This window comes from Carcharhinus amblyrhynchos, chromosome 15 (genome assembly GCF_965287045.1).
Source record: "Carcharhinus amblyrhynchos chromosome 15, sCarAmb.v2.hapA, whole genome shotgun sequence".
In the NCBI taxonomy this organism is placed as follows: domain Eukaryota; kingdom Metazoa; phylum Chordata; class Chondrichthyes; order Carcharhiniformes; family Carcharhinidae; genus Carcharhinus; species Carcharhinus amblyrhynchos.
The window spans coordinates 55,161,324-55,179,557 of NC_137338.1; the positions used below are offsets into that span (position 1 = coordinate 55,161,324).

Consider the following 18,234-nt stretch of genomic DNA (forward strand, 5'->3'; position numbering starts at 1 on the left):
CCAAAGACGTTTAAAGAAATAATCTTATTTTCTTTACATCCAGATTGGTTCCTTGGACTGGGACCTCAATATGAAGTGTGCCTCACTTCCCAGAGTCTAAATTTTGCCACTGGAGTGGCAACATCTGGCCTAGGGCTTCCTGGCACATGGCTCCATCTCCAAGCAATTTTCCTTGTCAGACGAATATGTTTTCAGCATCAAGCTGGCCTTTCAGATTGGAAAAATTCCCAGAAACTCCTAAGACCTGGCATGACGGTTATTTCCTAGGTTGTTCTTCTAGTCCTGCATCATAGATACTGAAGGAGACTGATAAAAATCACGAGGGATTTCAGCCCTGTACTTAATAATAGCATAGAGGAGAGTTGGGAATTATTGGTTGTGGAGGGATGGTATGGTAATTTTGGTAATAATGTGTAAATTTCATTAGCATTAGATCTTAGCATTACACATGATAACTGGTAATTGGATATTAGCTGAATGTTTAATTGCTTTCAGTGCCTGGGGATTTACCTGTGCACGTATATATAGGAACAATCTTAAACTATGGTTATTGGATTGGAGCTGCACAATATCAAATGTGTGTCTCTAAATGCTAGCTTGTACGCATACAAAATCTCACTCCAGTTCTATCCTTTGCTACCTGGGCTATCTGAGTGGCAATATAATTTGGCACTGCTGGAGACCTTGACTCTTTTTCTCCTTCATCCTTGATAAACATGGGTGTACCACAACCAGAGAAGGTGCCATTAATACAAAGAAAGATAATGTAAGTAAAGAAAGAGGTTGAGCATAATTAGTGCAAGCTTGCATTGCCTCCAACCACAGAGCATGGGCATAAGGTTACTGAGAAACTGAAGAAATATCTAGCAGTTCCTGGATTGGTGCCAAGAAGGATTTAATGATGTTCATAACAGAGCCAAGAAGAGCACATTGAAGTGCTGCAAGAAATGGCACCTACAGGGAACTGAAAGTTCCTGCAGGCTTCGGTGGAGAGTGGTTGGATATAATTGAAGACTACAATGTTGAGTGAAGCACTGTCTGATCTGGTAAATGTCCATTAGTTTATAAAGTGCATTATTCATAATATATAAAATAAAATGCTCCTCAGTTTCATAAAAGCCATATTTGATATTTATGACATTTGGACCAAAAAAGTGTCATTCTACGTTTGCCTTCACAGTTTAGATTGAACTACTGAAGATTCCAAAATCTTCCACCACCCCCAGTGTTTATCATGTCAAGTAAAGGCACTACATTGTAAGCACTGACCACAACACCTGACCGTCTAGTACCTGACAATATGATACTACAGAGGAAAAAATGCCTTCTCTTCAAACTAGAAAGAGATTGGGCCATGATGCTGGAATGAGGAATAAGTGTAAACTAATCCCTAAGAAGTCCCTAAGGATCGGCGCAACTTGTGGGCCGAAGGGCCTGTTTGTGCTGAAGTGTTCTATGTTCTATGTTCTAAGTTATGGTCAAGGAATAAACTGTGTTGCAACAATGATATGTTGTCATTGGAGATCTCTGATCTTCAAGGCATCATATTATAGAACTGTCCATTTTTTGAACAATAACACAGCAAACGATGATACAAAGAGGTTTAGATTAGAATTTCTCTTGACAGAATTAGCAGGCTACTGTACAAAGCAGTGTAAATAACGTGACTTTAACATTAGAGTCAAGCTATGCAGGTTAAGTTAACGGGTACTGTTACAGAGTGTTACAATAAGCATCTTATTTTAAATGCATTTGCTGATGTCTGTAACGTTTGTGCACAGTGGCGTCATTGGTAATGCAGGCTTTGCAGGTTTGACAAGGGACGTGTGTATGAGCTGCTGTTCCTTGTCCTGAAATTTTGCTGTATTTTATTTTAACATTTCTTTATTTATAAAGCAGTTTGAATATATTAATACATTTGGCTCCCTTTTGTGGCTGAGGATACCACATCATTTTGGTGAGGAGTGGAAAACAGCACTTTAAAAAAGAAATGGAGAAATAAGTGGAACAGAACAATTCAACTATCAGCAAGGTAGCACAAAGACTTGCACAGTGATTAGCTAGTTTTGCAGGCAGTTTGAGGGTTCAAACCAACAGGGTCTCATGAGCTTTACCAAAGAAACAAGTTAGCAGCACCATGACAATGTTCAGGACTATCAGTGAGCTTGTGGAAGAGAACAGGGACTGATCTTGAATATGTGGAAAGGTTAGAACACTTTTTCGTGGCAAATGGAATTGCAGATAAGGCTAAAATGGTTCAATTCTCTTGATTGTGAGTGAACGTTGCGCACAACAGCCAAGAAGCAAAAGAATGTCTCTTGATGGTAAAAGGGAAACGACCTAGTTTATTAGTGTGACTGCATCGGAAAAATTCTGTTGAACGGGGGTGAGAGTAAGCACACACAGGTGATAGAGGATGTCACCCTGAGGTGTTAAAGGATGAACTGGGTACATTCAATGGCAGTTGTTCATAGATCCTCAGGCTGCTCCTTGCTTTTTCAAGCCCAGAAGGGTGCCCTATGCTATGAAAGGCAAAGTGGAGGAGGAACGGGATGACTATAAAGGTTTTGGAATCATTCGGTACTTTCAGTTATCATATTGGGTAGTTCCAGTTGTCCCCATTCTTGAAAGAGATGGTACTGTGTACACATTTGGAGATCACAAGCTTACCATTAATCAGGCTTCCAAGTTGGACGCTTACCCATTGCTGAGGGTGCAAGGTCTGTTTTTAACCCTTGCAGAAGAAAAGATCTTATCAAAGCTTGACATGAGTCATGTCTACCAGCAGCTCTTACTAGCAGAGGATAAGAGCAATATGTCAAGATTGAGACTCATTAAGATTTGCTCAAATTCAATCTTCTGGTTTTTGGGATATCCTCCAGTCCAGCGAGCTTTCATAGGGCAATCTGTTATAAGGCATTCCTCATGTTGCAGTTTACTTGGATGACATCTTAATTACCTGAAAACTGAGGAGCCCCTCAGCAACCTAGATCAAGGGCCCGAGTCAATTTGCGCCCATTTTCGGGCATGAAAACTTGGTAAAGTCGGGCGAGAGGCAAGTAGCGCAATCTGCGACTACCCTCGCGCCCGTTTCCCTTTACCCCAAGGTGCAAAAATAGCCACGATCAGGACTTGCCCAAAACGGGTGCAATGGGCATTTAAATACATTTGCATGTATTTCAATTGACTTAATAGGCTGCATGCCCAACCTTACCAACTCTTTCCTCTTTACCACCATGTTCACCATCCAGAATCAGCGCGAAACAGACATGCTTGACAAAAGTCTGATTTGGGCAGTCCAGTTAGTGAGAAGGTAAGGCTTCCTGCTTGAAGTCGGTTTGGGGGGGTAGAGGATTTCCAATGGCTCTCTGAGATCGGTGGTGTGGGGGGAAGGGGCTCCACTGCCACTCTGCCAGAGATCATGGGGGTGGGGTTAAGGAGGGATTCGCTGCCACTCTCCCTGAGATCAGTGAGGGGGAAGAGGGCCCTGCTACTTTGCCAGAGATCAGTAGGGTGAAAGAGGGCCCACTGCCACTCTGCCTGAGATTGGCGGGGGGGAGGTGGCGGGAATGGAGGGGAGGGGGCAATCCACTGCCATTCTGTCTGATAAGTGAGGGAGAAGGGGGGTCCACTGCTACTCTGCCTGAGGTCAGTGGGGGGGGGGGGGGGGGGGGGGCGGGCGGACGTCCACTGCCATTCTAATTGAGATTAGTGGGGGGGAAGGGCCTGTCATCAGTCTGGGTAGCAGGGGACTAGGGGGGATAGGAGGTCAGTAATGCTGTGGGGGGGGGGGGTGGTGGGGTAATGTCTGTAGGGGTCAGGGGGAGGCATTAGCTGGTCAAGAGGGATGTGACTGGGGAGCTGCATTCTATCTTTTTTTTCTATTGTATGCTCAATTGGAGTCGCTGATCGGAGCTGCAGGATTTCAGATGCATTAAGCCTTGCCCATGGGCTTCTGCAGTTCGATTTGGAACTACTGCTATTTTTTTCAGGCAGAGTACAAATGGGGGTGCCTGAGAACTGGTCTAACTGAAACACTCCCAGCTTTAAGTCCACCCAGCACTTAGAATCAAAATGGTAAAATAGGGCCCTAAGTGTTAGAGATTTTCAGAAGTATAACTGCACCTGAAGTGTAGCAGATGCATTTTCCAGACACCGGGTGTGGACTATCTAGGTCACAGAATCACAAGGCAGGGTCCACCCACTGTGGAGGAAAAAGTTTTGAGTTATTAAGGAAGCTCCAAATCCCAAGAATATGTCAGGGTTCAGGTCATTTCTGGGTATGATACATTAGTACAGGAAGTTTTTGCTAGACCTTTCAACAGTGTTGGCTCCACTGTATCTAATATTTACGAAGAAACCAAATAGAAATTGAGGCCAGCACAAGAGAAATCTTTCAAGGATGTGAAAGCATTGCTAAGATCAACTAATCTGCTAGTACCTTTTGATCAAGACACATAACTCATTCTGTCTTATTGTGCTTTATTGTGTTGGGGCAGTACCCTCTCATAAGAACATAAGAAATAGGAGCAGGAGTAGGCCATCCAGCCCTTCGAGCCTGCCCCGCCATTCAATAAGATCATGGCTGATCTGTCGCTGCTCAGTTCCACTTTCCCGCCCTCTCCCCATAACCCTTAATCCCCTCTCCTATCAAAAACCCATCAACCCGCATCTTAAAAATATTTAGCGAGGCAGCCTCCACCACTTCAACGGGCAGAGAATTCCAGAGATTCACCACCCTTTGAGTGAAGAAGTTCCTCCTCAACTCCGTTCTAAACCGCCCCCCTTTTATCTTGAGGCTGTGCCCCCTAGTCCTATTGTCTTTTTTGAGCGGGAAGAGTCTTTCCACCTCTATCCTATCCATCCCATTCATCATCTTATACGTCTCAATGAGATCTCCTCTCATTCTTCTAAACTCTAACGAGTACAAGCCCAGTTTATTCAGCCTCTCCTCATAGCTCAACCCCGTCAACTCCGGTATCAGCCTAGTAAGCCTCCTCTGCACTCCCTCCAAGGCCAAAATATCTTTGCGCAGGTGCGGCGCCCAAAAATGCACACAGTACTCCAGCTGCGGCCTCACCAATGCCCTATACAGCTGCAGCAAGACCTCCCTACTTTTATATTCAATCCCCTTCGCTATGAAGGCCAGCATCCCATTTGCCTTCCTGACCACCTGCTGCACCTGCAAGCTGGGTTTTTGCGACTCATGCACAAGGACCCCGAGGTCCCTCTGCACCGTCGCCTGCTGCAGTTTTTCGCCCCGTAAGTAATAGTCCTTCCTACCATTCTTCCTACCAAAGTGGACCACCTCACACTTGCCAACATTAAATTCCATTTGCCATTTCCTGGCCCATTCGCCCAGCCTATCTAGATCCTTCTGCAGACTCTCCACACTCTCCGCACAATTTGCCGTTCCCCCAATCTTGGTGTCATCAGCAAATTTCGACACTCTACACTCGGTTCCCTCCTCCAGATCATCTATATAAATGGTAAAAAGCTGAGGCCCCAGCACCGACCCCTGGGGCACTCCACTAGTCACCATCCGCCAATCCGAATAGCACCCATTGACCCCCACTCTCTGCCTCCTATTTGACAACCAATCCTCTATCCACGCTAACACCCTACCCCCAACTCCATGTCCCTCGACCTTCTGCAATAACCTCTTGTGAGGCACTTTGTCAAACGCCTTCTGAAAATCTAGAAAGACCACATCCACCGGCTCTCCTCTATCCACCGCCCTAGACACATCCTCATAGAACTCCAGTAAATTTGTCAGACACGACTTCCCTTTAATGAAACCGTGCTGCATCTGCTCTATCAAGCAATTCCCTTCAAGATGCCTCGCAATTTCCTCCTTAATGACAGATTCTAACATTTTACCTACCACAGACGTTAAACTAACCGGCCTATAATTCCCCGCCTTTTGCCTGGCACCCTTCTTAAACAACGGCGTAACATTAGCCGTTTTCCAATCATCCGGCACTTCCCCGGAATCCAGCGATGTCTGGAAAATAACCACCAAGGCATCCACTATCACCTCCGCCATTTCTTTCAGAACCCTCGGATGCATTCCATCCGGTCCTGGGGACTTGTCCACAATCAGCCCCTCCAGTCTGTCGAGCACCACCTCTCTAGTAACAGTAATGTCATTAAGACCCTCCAGTCCTACCACCTTTCCATCGCTAACACCCAGCAAATTATTCACGTCCTCCTCCGTGAAGACAGAAACAAAAAAGTTATTCAATACCTTAGCCATATGATGGAGGATGGGTCAGAAAAATAAACTGGTTTTGCATCAAGTATACTGACAACAGCTAAGAATGGATATTCAGTTAGACAAGGAAGGTCTAACTGTTGTTTTTGCTAGAACGTGGTTTCATCAGCATCTGTATGGTCGTACTTCATATATGTGCTGATCACAAATTATTATTAAGTCTTTTCAGTGAACCTAAGTGCATATCTCCGATGGCTTCAGCAAGAATACAGTGCTAGGCTCTCACATTGTCATCCTACTAATAACATCGTGTGTAGGGCAGAAAAGAACAATGCAAATGCAGGTGCACTGGCTCATCTTCCTTTATCTGATGTGCCAACCTAGCTGCTATTCCCTCTGGAGACAAGTTTCTTACTTGAGAGACTTTCACATTCTCCAGTAAGTGCTAAACAAATTGAGCAATGGACAAACAGGGATCTTATCTTATCTAAGGTGAAGAAATTCCTGATGCATGAATGGCGTATGGCTGTAGAGGATAATGAGCTGAGACCAAATGCAAGGCGGAAAGATGGGCTACATGCTCATGATGGTTTCATTCCTTGGGGGTCCACTCTGGATGTCCTACCCCCTGGTCATTGGATGAAATCCATGAGGCACATCCAATTGTCTCATTAATGGAAGGTCTAGCCAGGTCATACATTTGGCAGCCTAATATGGATCAAGATTTGGAGAACAAAATAAAATCCTGTTGTGTGTGTCAATTGAACCAGAAGCTGATGCATCAGCATCACTCTATCCTTGGGAGTGGCCTGATCATCTGAGACTTCTAGAGTCATAGAGGCTTACTGAATGGGAACAGGCCCTGCGGCCCAACCTGTCCATGCCACCTAGTTTTTACCATTAGGCTTGTCCCAATTGTCCACATTTGGCCCATATCCCTCTATACCTGTCTTACCCATGTAACCGTCCAAACACTTTTTAAAAGACAAAATTATACCTGCCTCCATTGCTACCTCTGACAGCTTGGTCCAGATACTCACCACACTCAGTGAAATAATTGCCCCATGGACCCTTTGACATCCCTCCCCCCTCACCTTAAACCTATGTCCTCTAGTTTTAGACTCCCCTACTTTTGGAAAAAGACATTGACTACCTTACCTATGCCCCTCATTATTTTATAGATTTCGACATCACTCATAAGCCTCCAGGGAAAAAAGTCCGAGTCTATCCAGCCTCTCCTCATAACTCAAAACATCAAGACCCAGTAGCATCCTAGCAAATTTTTTCTGCACTCTTTCTAGTTTAATAATATCCTTTCTATAATAGGGTGACCACAACTGAACACAATGTTCCAAGTGTGGCCCTACTAATGTCTTGTGCAGATTCAACAGAAGTCCCAACTCCTGTATTTAATGTTCTGACCAGTGAAACCAAGTATGCTGAATGCTTTCTTCATCACTCTGTCCGCCTGTGATTCTACTTTCAAGGAGCTAGGAATCTGTACCCCTAGATCTCTTTGTTCTATAACTCTCCCTATCGCTCTATGTTAACTGATTAGGTCCTGCCCCGATTCGACCTACCAAAATGCATCACCTCACATTTATCTAAATTAAACTCCATCTGCCATTCATTGGCCCACTAGCCTAATGGATCAAGATCCCATTACAATCCTAGATAATCTTCTTCACTACCCACTATGCCACCAATCTTAGTGTCATCTGCAAACTTACTAACCAAGCCTCCTAAATTCTCATCCAAATCATTAATATAAATAACTAATAACAGTGGACCCAACAGCTACCATGAAACCCGCCATACCCCTGACAATGCCAAGGGCCTAACTGGAAGATTCCAGTTAGCCTTTAAATTATTTTAACATGCTACCTGCCAAATCCAAATGGGAAGCTGTGTCTCCCCCCACATTCCCAATCCAGCCTTGTCTCGAGGAAAATGGCACGGGAGTGGGATAGTGCAAGCAAATAGTCCAAAATTACCCCCCTGTCTCCATTCCCACTTCCTCATCACAGTTAAAGTCCTGCTTCACACCATACCTGTGGTGTGAAGCCACAACATCAGCCACAAAACATAGTTAAGTGCGTTAATAAATTCATACTGTTTTATATATGTTTATACATTTATATGTTTTATATATAAAGAAACATTGGAATATACTACAGAAAGTATACTGGTCTCTGAGGTACACCACTGGTCACACGTTTCCAGTTTGATAAACAACCACCCTCTGTCTTGGGGGTTGTTGGGGAGAACATGCAGACGCTATGACAACGGATGAATGAACACCGCTCGATAACCACCAGTCAAGAGTGTTCTCTTCCTGTTGGGGAACACTTCAGCGGTCAAGGGCATTTGGCCTCTGATCTTCAGGTAAGTGTTCTCCAAGGTGGCCTTCACGACACATGACAATGTAGAGTCACTGAGCAGAGACTGATAGCCAAATTCCACACTCATGAGGACGGCCTCCACCGGGATCTTGGGTTCATGTCACAATATTTGTAATCCCCACAACTTGCCTGGACTTGCAAAATCTCACTAACTGTCCTGTCTGGAGACAATACACATCTGTTTAACCTGTGCTTAACGCTCTCTCATTCACATTGTTTGTACCTATAAGATTTGATTATCTGTAAACACTTGCATACCAATCATTATTTTGTAAATTGAGTTTGTATCTTTATATGCCCTGTTTTTGAATAGAACTCCCACTCGAAGAGGCAGTGCTCTGAAAGCTAGTGGCTTTTGCTACCAAATAAACCTATTAGACTTTAACCTGGTGTCATCAAGCCAATTTTGTATCCATTTGGCTGCCTCACCCTGAATCCTGTAAGATTTAACCTTATGCAACAACCTACCATGTGGTACCTTGTCAAATGCTTTGCTAAAGTCCATGTAGGCAATGTCAACTACACTGCCCTCATCTACTTCATGATGATTTTGCAAGATCTTTCATGGATGCCCATTCCAGGTGGTTAGAAGCACACATCACGAACAATATTACAGCTCCCTGTACCATACAGAAACTATGCCAAGTTTTTGCAACTCATGGCTTAGTAGTGCTTCTTATTGTACCAGGACTTCCAGTGGACTTTCCTTCAGGAGACAGACATTCATGCACAGATACTCAAGCTACACCTGCATCTAAATGTCCACCAGAATTAAATCAAGCATCACCAGAGTTGATACAGTCACCAGTGGTTTTGCACAGATCACAATATAGTCATCAAGTTCCTGAAAGACTGAAGCATAGTTAAGACATTGATTTCATTGGAGGTCCATCCAATGGGTGGGAGTAGGGGGAGGGGGGGAGGTGTTACAGAATGTTATTTTAAGCATTTTCTTATTTAATTTGCTGATGTCTGTAACGATTGTGCACATGCATGGAATGACGTCATTGGTAGTGTGGGTTTCATAGTCTTCCATAAGGGATCCGTATACTAGCTGCTGCTCTTCGCCCTGAGTCCTTTCTGTAATATGTTCCAATGTTTCTTTTTATATAAATCAGTATGAATTTATTAACACACTCAACTACGTTTTGTGGCTGACATTAACACGGGTATGATGTTGGGGGGAGTGGGGAGTAGAGCAGGACTTTAATTGTGATGCGGAAGTGGAAATGGAGATATGGGGGTAATTTTGGGCTGTTTGCTTGCACCATCCCACTCCCGAGCTAGTTGCCTCAAGACAAGGCTGGGTTGGGTGCGCGGGGAATTTTAGCTTCCCAGCTGGAATTGGCGAATAGCATGTTAAAATAACTTAAATGCCAACTGGAATCTTCCAGATAGGCCCTTGGTGCTGTCAGGGGTATGGCGGTCTCATGGTTGTGACTCTCAATGCCGGACTCTGTGTGTGTGTGTGTGTGTGTGTGTGTGTGTGTGTGTGTGTGTGTGTGTGTGTGTGTGTGTGTGTGTGTGTGTGTGTGTCCCTTTCCTGCAATGGCAGGCTGCCACTCTTTCCACCCTGGAGAGCCTCCTATTGGCCTTCCAGCTTCAAGTGCCTGCTTGCTGTTCTGAACTGGATAACAAGCAAACCCTCGGGCCACTATTTGGCCAAACCAAATGTCAGGTGACTGCTCCCAACTTGGTGTGGCTTCCACACCTGTATTTGGCCCCAGTGTTGGGGTCCTGACCCAAAATGAAAAGCGACTATCAGCATTGATTTAAAATTTTCACTCACTGCGGGGTAAGGAAACCTAAGTGCTGAATACAATTTGCACTTCATTCTTGTTTGACTAACATAGCAGCTGGCATACCTTCAGTTTGGAGTGTTAGTTTGACAGAGATTAGAGATGGCTCACAATCTGTACTGCATCAAATGATTAACAGCATCCTGGATGTCATTCACATCTTGCTGATTCCCATAAGGCTGTAAAATTTGATTTGGAACCATTAGGACAAGGACTGTCTGATCTGAGTTATCTACAATAGTGTCAAATATAAGTTAGCCTGCATTACATAACATTACTGGCAAGTGAAGTAACGAATATCTGTGAATCTGTTTTTAACCTCATTCTTCCATGGGAACCGAGCATATCAGTTCCCTCCCTTAAAGTAAGCAGAATCTGAGCACAAAAGGGCACAGAAGGGTCAACTCAATGGTAAACGTATTAATTAAAGCAAATGCATTCGTTCAAATGAACACAGTTGTTATTTCTTGGTTGCTGTTTATGTTTCTGTCAATTTATGTTGAGTATTTTTAAAACAACATTCCAGTGGCTTTAATTACCAGAAGTGCTGTCACCCGATCCCAAGGGCAAGACCCTGCACTTTGTAACAAGCATGTAGTAATTTTTATCCTTTGATCTATCACTGTTAAGTAGAGTATAATTGTCAATTAAAATTTCTGACTTGTGGTCAATCTCTTGCAGGATCTATTTGCATTGAACCTGGACCCCTATCGATACAGTGGTGTCAATATGACAGGGTTTCGCCTCCTAAATATAGACAATCCACGTGTTGCATCTATTATTGATAAGTGGTCCATGGAACGGCTTCAAGCACCACCCAAACCTGAATCAGGACTCTTGGATGGGATGATAACAGTAAGTGTCTGGTAAATGCACCAAAAGAATTTTAGATTTCTATATAGTTATCAGTGAAATAATGTAACATGTGTTTTGGAAAACAATTGCTGTTATATTAATATTCTATTTTCTCCCTAAGATACAGATTGCTGCAAATTGTGATTTTTTGCCGAAGAGTGGGAGAAGTAAAAATATTTTCTATGTGATACTCCAGTGATTGTCCATTCTGTTCGAGTGGAGATTATTGCTATTTAACGAGTGTTCTTTCTGGTCTCCACAGGACATTTCTACTGAAAGCCCTCATGTCATATTCATTCTAAATAGAGAAGTAGGGCAGCACTGCAGCAAAAAAGTGAATGGGTTAATCTTATGATTCTGGCATACACGCTTCATTAGGCTGTTAGATTTGATAAAAGAAAAGCAGAATAAGGTACCAGCTGAGATTATGCACCTTTACAGCTGTTGACAAATGGAATTAGTTCTAGTAGTCTTAGTCCAGATGGTGCAAATGAAAGAACAAAGCAGTAAATGTGCTGATCTCATCTCTGAGAGATACGCATGGAAAATGACTCATACAGAAATGGGTGTCAAATGTTGACACCCATTTGTTACCCAATGGGTTGCCAAGATGTTTGGCAAATCAAGACCAATAATGAAATGAAACTTTTTTAGGAGCTGATTGTTAGGATATTAGTTTGTTAAAATTGTAGTAAGTCCTCCTGTGTATTTTTCCAACAGATGTGAATGCATATTAATGCTGCTGGTGTCATTTAATGACAATATATAAATATTGGCAGAATGTTCCATTCTGGAGTCTAAAAGCAAGATTTTCCACTCCTCCCCATGTCGGGCACCATGGTGGGCAAGAATGGAAAATGTTGCAAGAGAAGAAAAATTGGTTGCAACAGCTCTGTACAGACTCCAATGCTGTGCAACATCAGGAACATCTATAACATATTTTTGAGTATTATTAATGCTCATTAAAAGAGCTCCTCACACTAAAGTCTTTCACAACACAGGTATTGTGAACCTGGTGAGCCATACTTCTCCTGGGATTGGAGGTTCATTCACCTATCTTGTGCAACCCACCAATGATTCTTCATCAGGCTCAGCTGCAAACATCACTTTGCTCTTGGGGTGGGGAGAGATGAAGTAGCTATAAGGTGGGGGTGTCTTCAAGGTGCGACTCCAGCTCGGAGGATGGACATTGGAGATTTGGGCTGTGCCAGCACAAGGGGTGGAGGTGGTGGTGTGGAAGGGAGGGCTCACACATTATTGGGGTGCTGTGGGTTGGGGGGTGTTGGTAAGGAGGGTTTCTACATCACCTATGCCAGAGGCCTCAAGATGGGAAGGGTCAAGGTCTACCTGGGTCACAGGCACTTTTGTGCTCACAGTAGGGTCAAGGTTTTGAGTATAAGGATTGAGGGATAATAGAGTGAGGAAACCTCAATATCCTGCTCTACTAGTACTTTGGGAGGGATTTGCACACTTGCACAGCGAGGGGTCAAGCCGGTCTGCCACTGAGATCCCAGCACCACCATTTTACAACATGAAGCAAACAATTTAAATGAGGATGAACTCTAGGACCAGCCAGCTGATATGAATATTTCCAGATGAGAAGAGATGCACATCAGATACAGATTATAAATCCTTATTCATAATTCAGGAAAGCAGGATAAGTACAAATGAAGGGCACTCATGTGAGATTAATATCAATAAATGGCACAAATCCATTACCCTTGGCCTCAAAGTCACCAGAGCAAGAAGGGAGTCAGGTGCAATTGGATGACTTAACCTGCCTCAAATGCTGGTTACAATCATTCCCCTCATTGGTGCACCCAAGAGCAGAAACAGCTCCTGCACCACCAGCCCCAAATAATCTCAATTCTTGACAAAACACCTAAGGGCAAAGAGTCTAATCTAAAGGGAAGAGGGAAGGCTAATGTTGAAGTATATCTAGCGCCTGCGTGTGACCTGATTATTTGCCTGCACTATTACCAAATTCATCCTTGACTCGTTAGTCTTCTGGAAAGAAATGGGACCTTTGGAGATTCATGATGACACTAGCCTTTCTCTCATGTACGCTGCAGAGAGAGACCATCAGCATGATGGATGCTATATTGATTACAATCTCTATTATCATAAACAGTCAGGAGATAAAGAGAAGACAATGATGGCAATGCCAGATATGACAAAAACAGCAGAATGATTCTCAAGAGCAAGGGATATCAGGGCCCCTTCCACATGCCCAGCATGTGGCTATCTGAAGTGTCATCCACTTTGCAAGACCCTGGCTTTATAGGCTATGTACATCTTTCCTGCAGATAGTGAGAGACACAGTCACTGAGCATCCACATTTTCAGGATCAAGTGGCTCACAATGCCACATTTTTCATGACATGATATCACAGGAACAAGGAGGACATCATTGCCCGTAGCTGTGAAAGTCACCACTTCCTGAATTTCTATACCAATAGCTCTTCCTGAGCTTAACTGGTGATCTTTGTGGGAGCTCTCAGGTTTCCACACGTAAGTGCATCCGGGAGGTAACATACGCTCTCTTTGTCAAGGTCCATAATTATGCATATTTTGCAAGACATCGAGCAAGCCAGGCTGCCAGGACACTGAGCTTTGCAGGTATTTCTGGATTCCCTCATTGACTGCAGTCATGTGGCCCTATGATGTCCCTCATAGCAAGCACTCCAACATATCAATAAGAAGATATGCACTTGCTAAATGTGCAGCTCGTGTGCAATCGCAACAAGCAAATCCTGTAGGTTTGCACAAGGTTTCCTGGAAGTTTCCACCATTCCTAAACCTTAAGCAGATCACAGATCTCAGATCTCAGATATCTTCGAGGAACAACACAGCATCAAAAGTTGGCTCCTTGGGGACAATCTGATGATACCCGTCTAGAAGCCACAAGCTGTCTTGGAGAGAAGGTACACTGATGTTCATACTGATGGAGAGCAGGTACACCAGTGTTCATGCTGATACCTGAAAAACTGTGGAGCATATCACAGGAATTTTAAAAATGTGAATCTGTTGCCTGAACGGGTCATTACAGCACAGTTCTAAGGGGGTCTCATGTGGCATGGGTGCACAACCATGGTGTATATTTTTGGAACTTGTAAATATATATTAAATTGCACTGTGCTCAGGTTTATTGTATTCTCATTTTCCTCTTAATTGCTGACATAGTCATAGCTAATTAAGGGCATTGTGTTTCATTCCCAATTAGATTCTCATGCTGAGGTTCTATCAACACATCATTAATTGTCTCACATCCTCAGTAGTGTTATCATTGAGTATTTTAGCATGAGTATGTTTCAGCCTTGGCTCACATTTGTAAATGTGCAGTTTAGGCACCCTTCCCAGCATGTATTGCTTAGCTGGCTTTCAGCCCTGTGAGAATGTTATATGTGCAGTGTTTACAGTCATTGTATGTCATGCTGGTGTCCTGATGTGAGATATTAGAAGGATGTAAATGGGCCTCAAGGGGAGTCAGACAAGCTAAGTGAATGGCCAAAAACATGGCAGATAGAGTATGCAGATCAAAAGTAACTGTGAGCTAATCTGCAGGCAACAAGTAAGGATGATCTTGATTGCAAAGCGTATAGAGTGTAGGATGAAAGAGGTCTGTCAGCAGTTGACCTCAGCCTTGTTGAGACCTCACTTGAAGCATTGTTTGCCCTGTGATAGACTGACTTCACATATAGGGTTTGCAATGGAGGTTCACCAGATTTATTCCAGGGACTGAAGGATTATCCATGAGGTGGGATTACTGCAGTTCTGGACCTTGCTGGGATCTCGATGTTATGAGACCCACGAGGAAGGGAAGAAACTTGCTGCTTATGTGGCTTTCACCATGGAGAGGAGAACATAGTGGAGCACGGTTCCCATTTAGTTGCCTCATGATCATTAGGGTGTCCATTTAGTCAACCAATTGTACTCACCTCAAACATCACCTTCCTGGAAACACCGTGCTCCCACTTCAGGGATTCACATGTACAGAGCAATTGTTTTGTGAAGAAGTTGAATAAATGGTGCATGTAACTTTCCAGACATGCACACACTCCCTTTCACCCACCCATTACCCTTGGCCTCTCCCTATATCACCCTTATATCTATAATCATCACTCTCCACATAACTTGCCCTCTGATCTCAGATCTGTTCCCATCCCTATGCCTGACCTGACTCCTCTTATTATTCAAGCCACCCATTTTGTTCATTTTTGTGACCCCTGCATGTAACTTTCAGTGCCTTGGACTTGCCACCCTACTGCATTCCACACCCTCCATTCACTGTTCTCTTTGCTACCCAGTACCCCCAGTTCAACCCCCTGGATCCCATTATAGGCAGTAACGACCCTGTCCTCTAAGATCATCTCCATACCAACATTACTGCTCAGAAAACTCGTTTCCAACCCTATCATAGGGTCCCCCTCAGAACAAATAAACTAGGCCTTTCTCCCATCCCACATCTCTGAAACATCCCACCCCCTTGCTACCTGCTTCCCTTGCCCAGCTAGTCTGTCTACCTTCCCTGGATAGACTGCCACCCTTCTCCAGACAGTCTGTCTTTCTTCTCCACTGGTTCTTCCTCCCATGTCCTGCCTCCGCTCCACTTGTTTCCACTGAGCCTTTTCTCCTTTCTAATCTCCACTGATCCCTTCCCCCTTCCCGCTGGTCCTGTATCCGTGTCCATCCTATGTGCAGTTTGTCCGACCAGCACATCATCGTAATCAAGAAGGCGACATTTGCAAGGAAGGCCAAAACAGTAGCTACTCACTTCAGTGGAAAAAGTCAATCTCACCAGGTGCACATCTCTCATATGCTGTCATAGATGTGAATATTCTGGTTTCAGATTTACAGGAAACTTAATTTGATGGGTCTAATAACCCCCCTGAGGTCCATAGGAATCACTGATTGATCTCTATGGGGCTCGTTGAGTATGAGTTCCCCTGGTAACAGGCAGTGGCCTGTTCACATGGGACTCATTACCTAAGCTTTTTGTAAGGCAGGCCCAGGATTGAGCCCACTAAACTGTAGGGTAGGGGCCTGGTGTGTATATTAGTGTGTCCTAATAATGTGTCCTAGGCTGGGGTTAGTGTGTCTACACCATGGTAGTGGTTTTACTTTGCATTCTGCAAATAAACTATATTCCTTTCTAGTCGGGCTTCCTGAGTCATTACAGTGGGGGAATTTAATTCTGGTGAGCAGGTGTTTTAAAGAGGATACATGAGTTGTAAAAGAGCTTCCTGACAATGTCCCCAACCTGCTTTCAAAGTTACAAGATCATTAGGTGGAATTTTACAGCCCTTCATGTTAGGGGAGTGGAAGATAATACGATGAGCCATTTAAAAGTCCATTGATTTTAGTAGGAGCAGAAAATCCTGCCAGTGAAAAGGTCTGGAAAATTCCACCCATAACGGCAAAAGTTCATCCAGCCTTCAGGAAACTTATTTTTGAGTTCAACCAAATTAAGTTTTCACACCTGCCAATCTTTCTGCTGCAGAGGATTCTGGTCATGGTGTTGTTTTTAGCTGATTCCTTTTTTTCAGGTTCAGGTGTTTTATTGGGGGCAAGTGTTTTGTCAATGAATGCACCAGCACTGAAACTGTATTTTATGGGCATCTCTAGAACATGCAAAGTTTTGGTGTTATAGTTTTTATTGAGCTACAGGAAAGGGGAATCAAGGGGATATCTACCATCGAGAATGTGAAAGCATTTATCTTCTGCTGGGAATACAGGTTGGAGAGGGGTGTAAATTGTTTTTCTTTTGGCTTCCTTGTTCAACTGGGACTGTGAATGGATTCTTCCATACGTTCTTTAGGAAAGAGGAGGTTCTATTGTGTTAAATCTTAATGTTAAACTAGCACTGCAGATAGATACTGTACAAATGTCTATGAAATAGTATAAATCAGAGCAAATTCCAAATTCAAACATTGCCTTCAAACCTTTGTCTTTAAATAAAATTCAGCATCTGAAAAGTACTTTATGCAGCAAATATATAAATGTTTAATTGATAACAAGCAAAATGTTGTAGATATTCCCCTTTTCCCGTAGCTCAATACTCAACATATCACCAAAATTTTGCACCATCTAGAGTAAACTATTAAAAGGAAAACAACAATTTGTGGTTGAGTGGATGATTCAGATATCTTATCGTCAGAATAAAATGCACAGTAAATCATCAGAGAAGCATTAAGAGGGTAGAGAAACAAGAAATGGGAAGAGGAGCAGTAGGGAGAAGAGAAAGGGATTAATGTAAGGGATTTTCATCAGGGTAACCAAGCAAGTAACCAAGCAGAGTAATGATATTTGTAAACGTTCAGCTGAAGTGTCAGATTTTCTTTTGCTTCTCAGAGCAAGGTACTGTTTTCAGTGACTTAGAAATTGGCAGTGCTACTGCTTACCAATGCCACCATTTTAACAATGGCAAAGCACTTGCTTTGGGTGCCTATTCTCCAGTGTTGTCAACAATCACACTAATGAGCATTTGGAAAATGCTGGCATTTGCAATCCACACAATGCTTCACAATTAATACCTCTAGCTCGGTGCTCAGAATTGTAAATTTTCCCAAAGTAGCAACACACGGCATTTTATAAGTAAGCTTGAATAAGTAGCAATTTTCTTTTGCATAAACATTAGCAGAAATTCAAATATTGCAGTGTACAGTGAATCAATTGTTGCGATATCAAATTCCCTATTAAGCCCCTTCACAAGCTGCACTTATGGGACTGGACAAAACAATTATTATAGATAAACTTCAAAAGAACAACTTCACTGCGGTGAAAACAAAATCCTGAATCAGGACCATTGTTAGTCTGATTGATTTGTCTCTGAGCCTTAATGGAGCTTTACATTTGCAAAATCATATATTTGATGAAAGATGTTTATGTTTTGTTCATTTATGATTAATGTTCCCCCCTTGGTGAATGTTAGCAGCATTAGCAAATGGATCATTTTCCCAATTTGG

At 43.2% G+C, this 18,234-nt stretch overlaps 1 protein-coding gene across 5 annotated transcripts in view; it reads left to right on the plus strand.

Moving 5' to 3' along the window:
- LOC145353312 (glutamate receptor ionotropic, kainate 1) overlaps positions 1-18,234 on the plus strand; it is a 304,940-nt gene that overhangs the window by 190,290 nt on the left and 96,416 nt on the right. For all 5 annotated transcript variants that reach the window (XM_080203956.1, XM_080203958.1, XM_080203957.1 and 2 more), the window contains exon 6: positions 11,097-11,270. In XM_080203956.1, the coding sequence (XP_080060082.1) occupies positions 11,097-11,270 (174 nt within the window). The remainder of the gene's footprint in view (positions 1-11,096; positions 11,271-18,234) is intronic.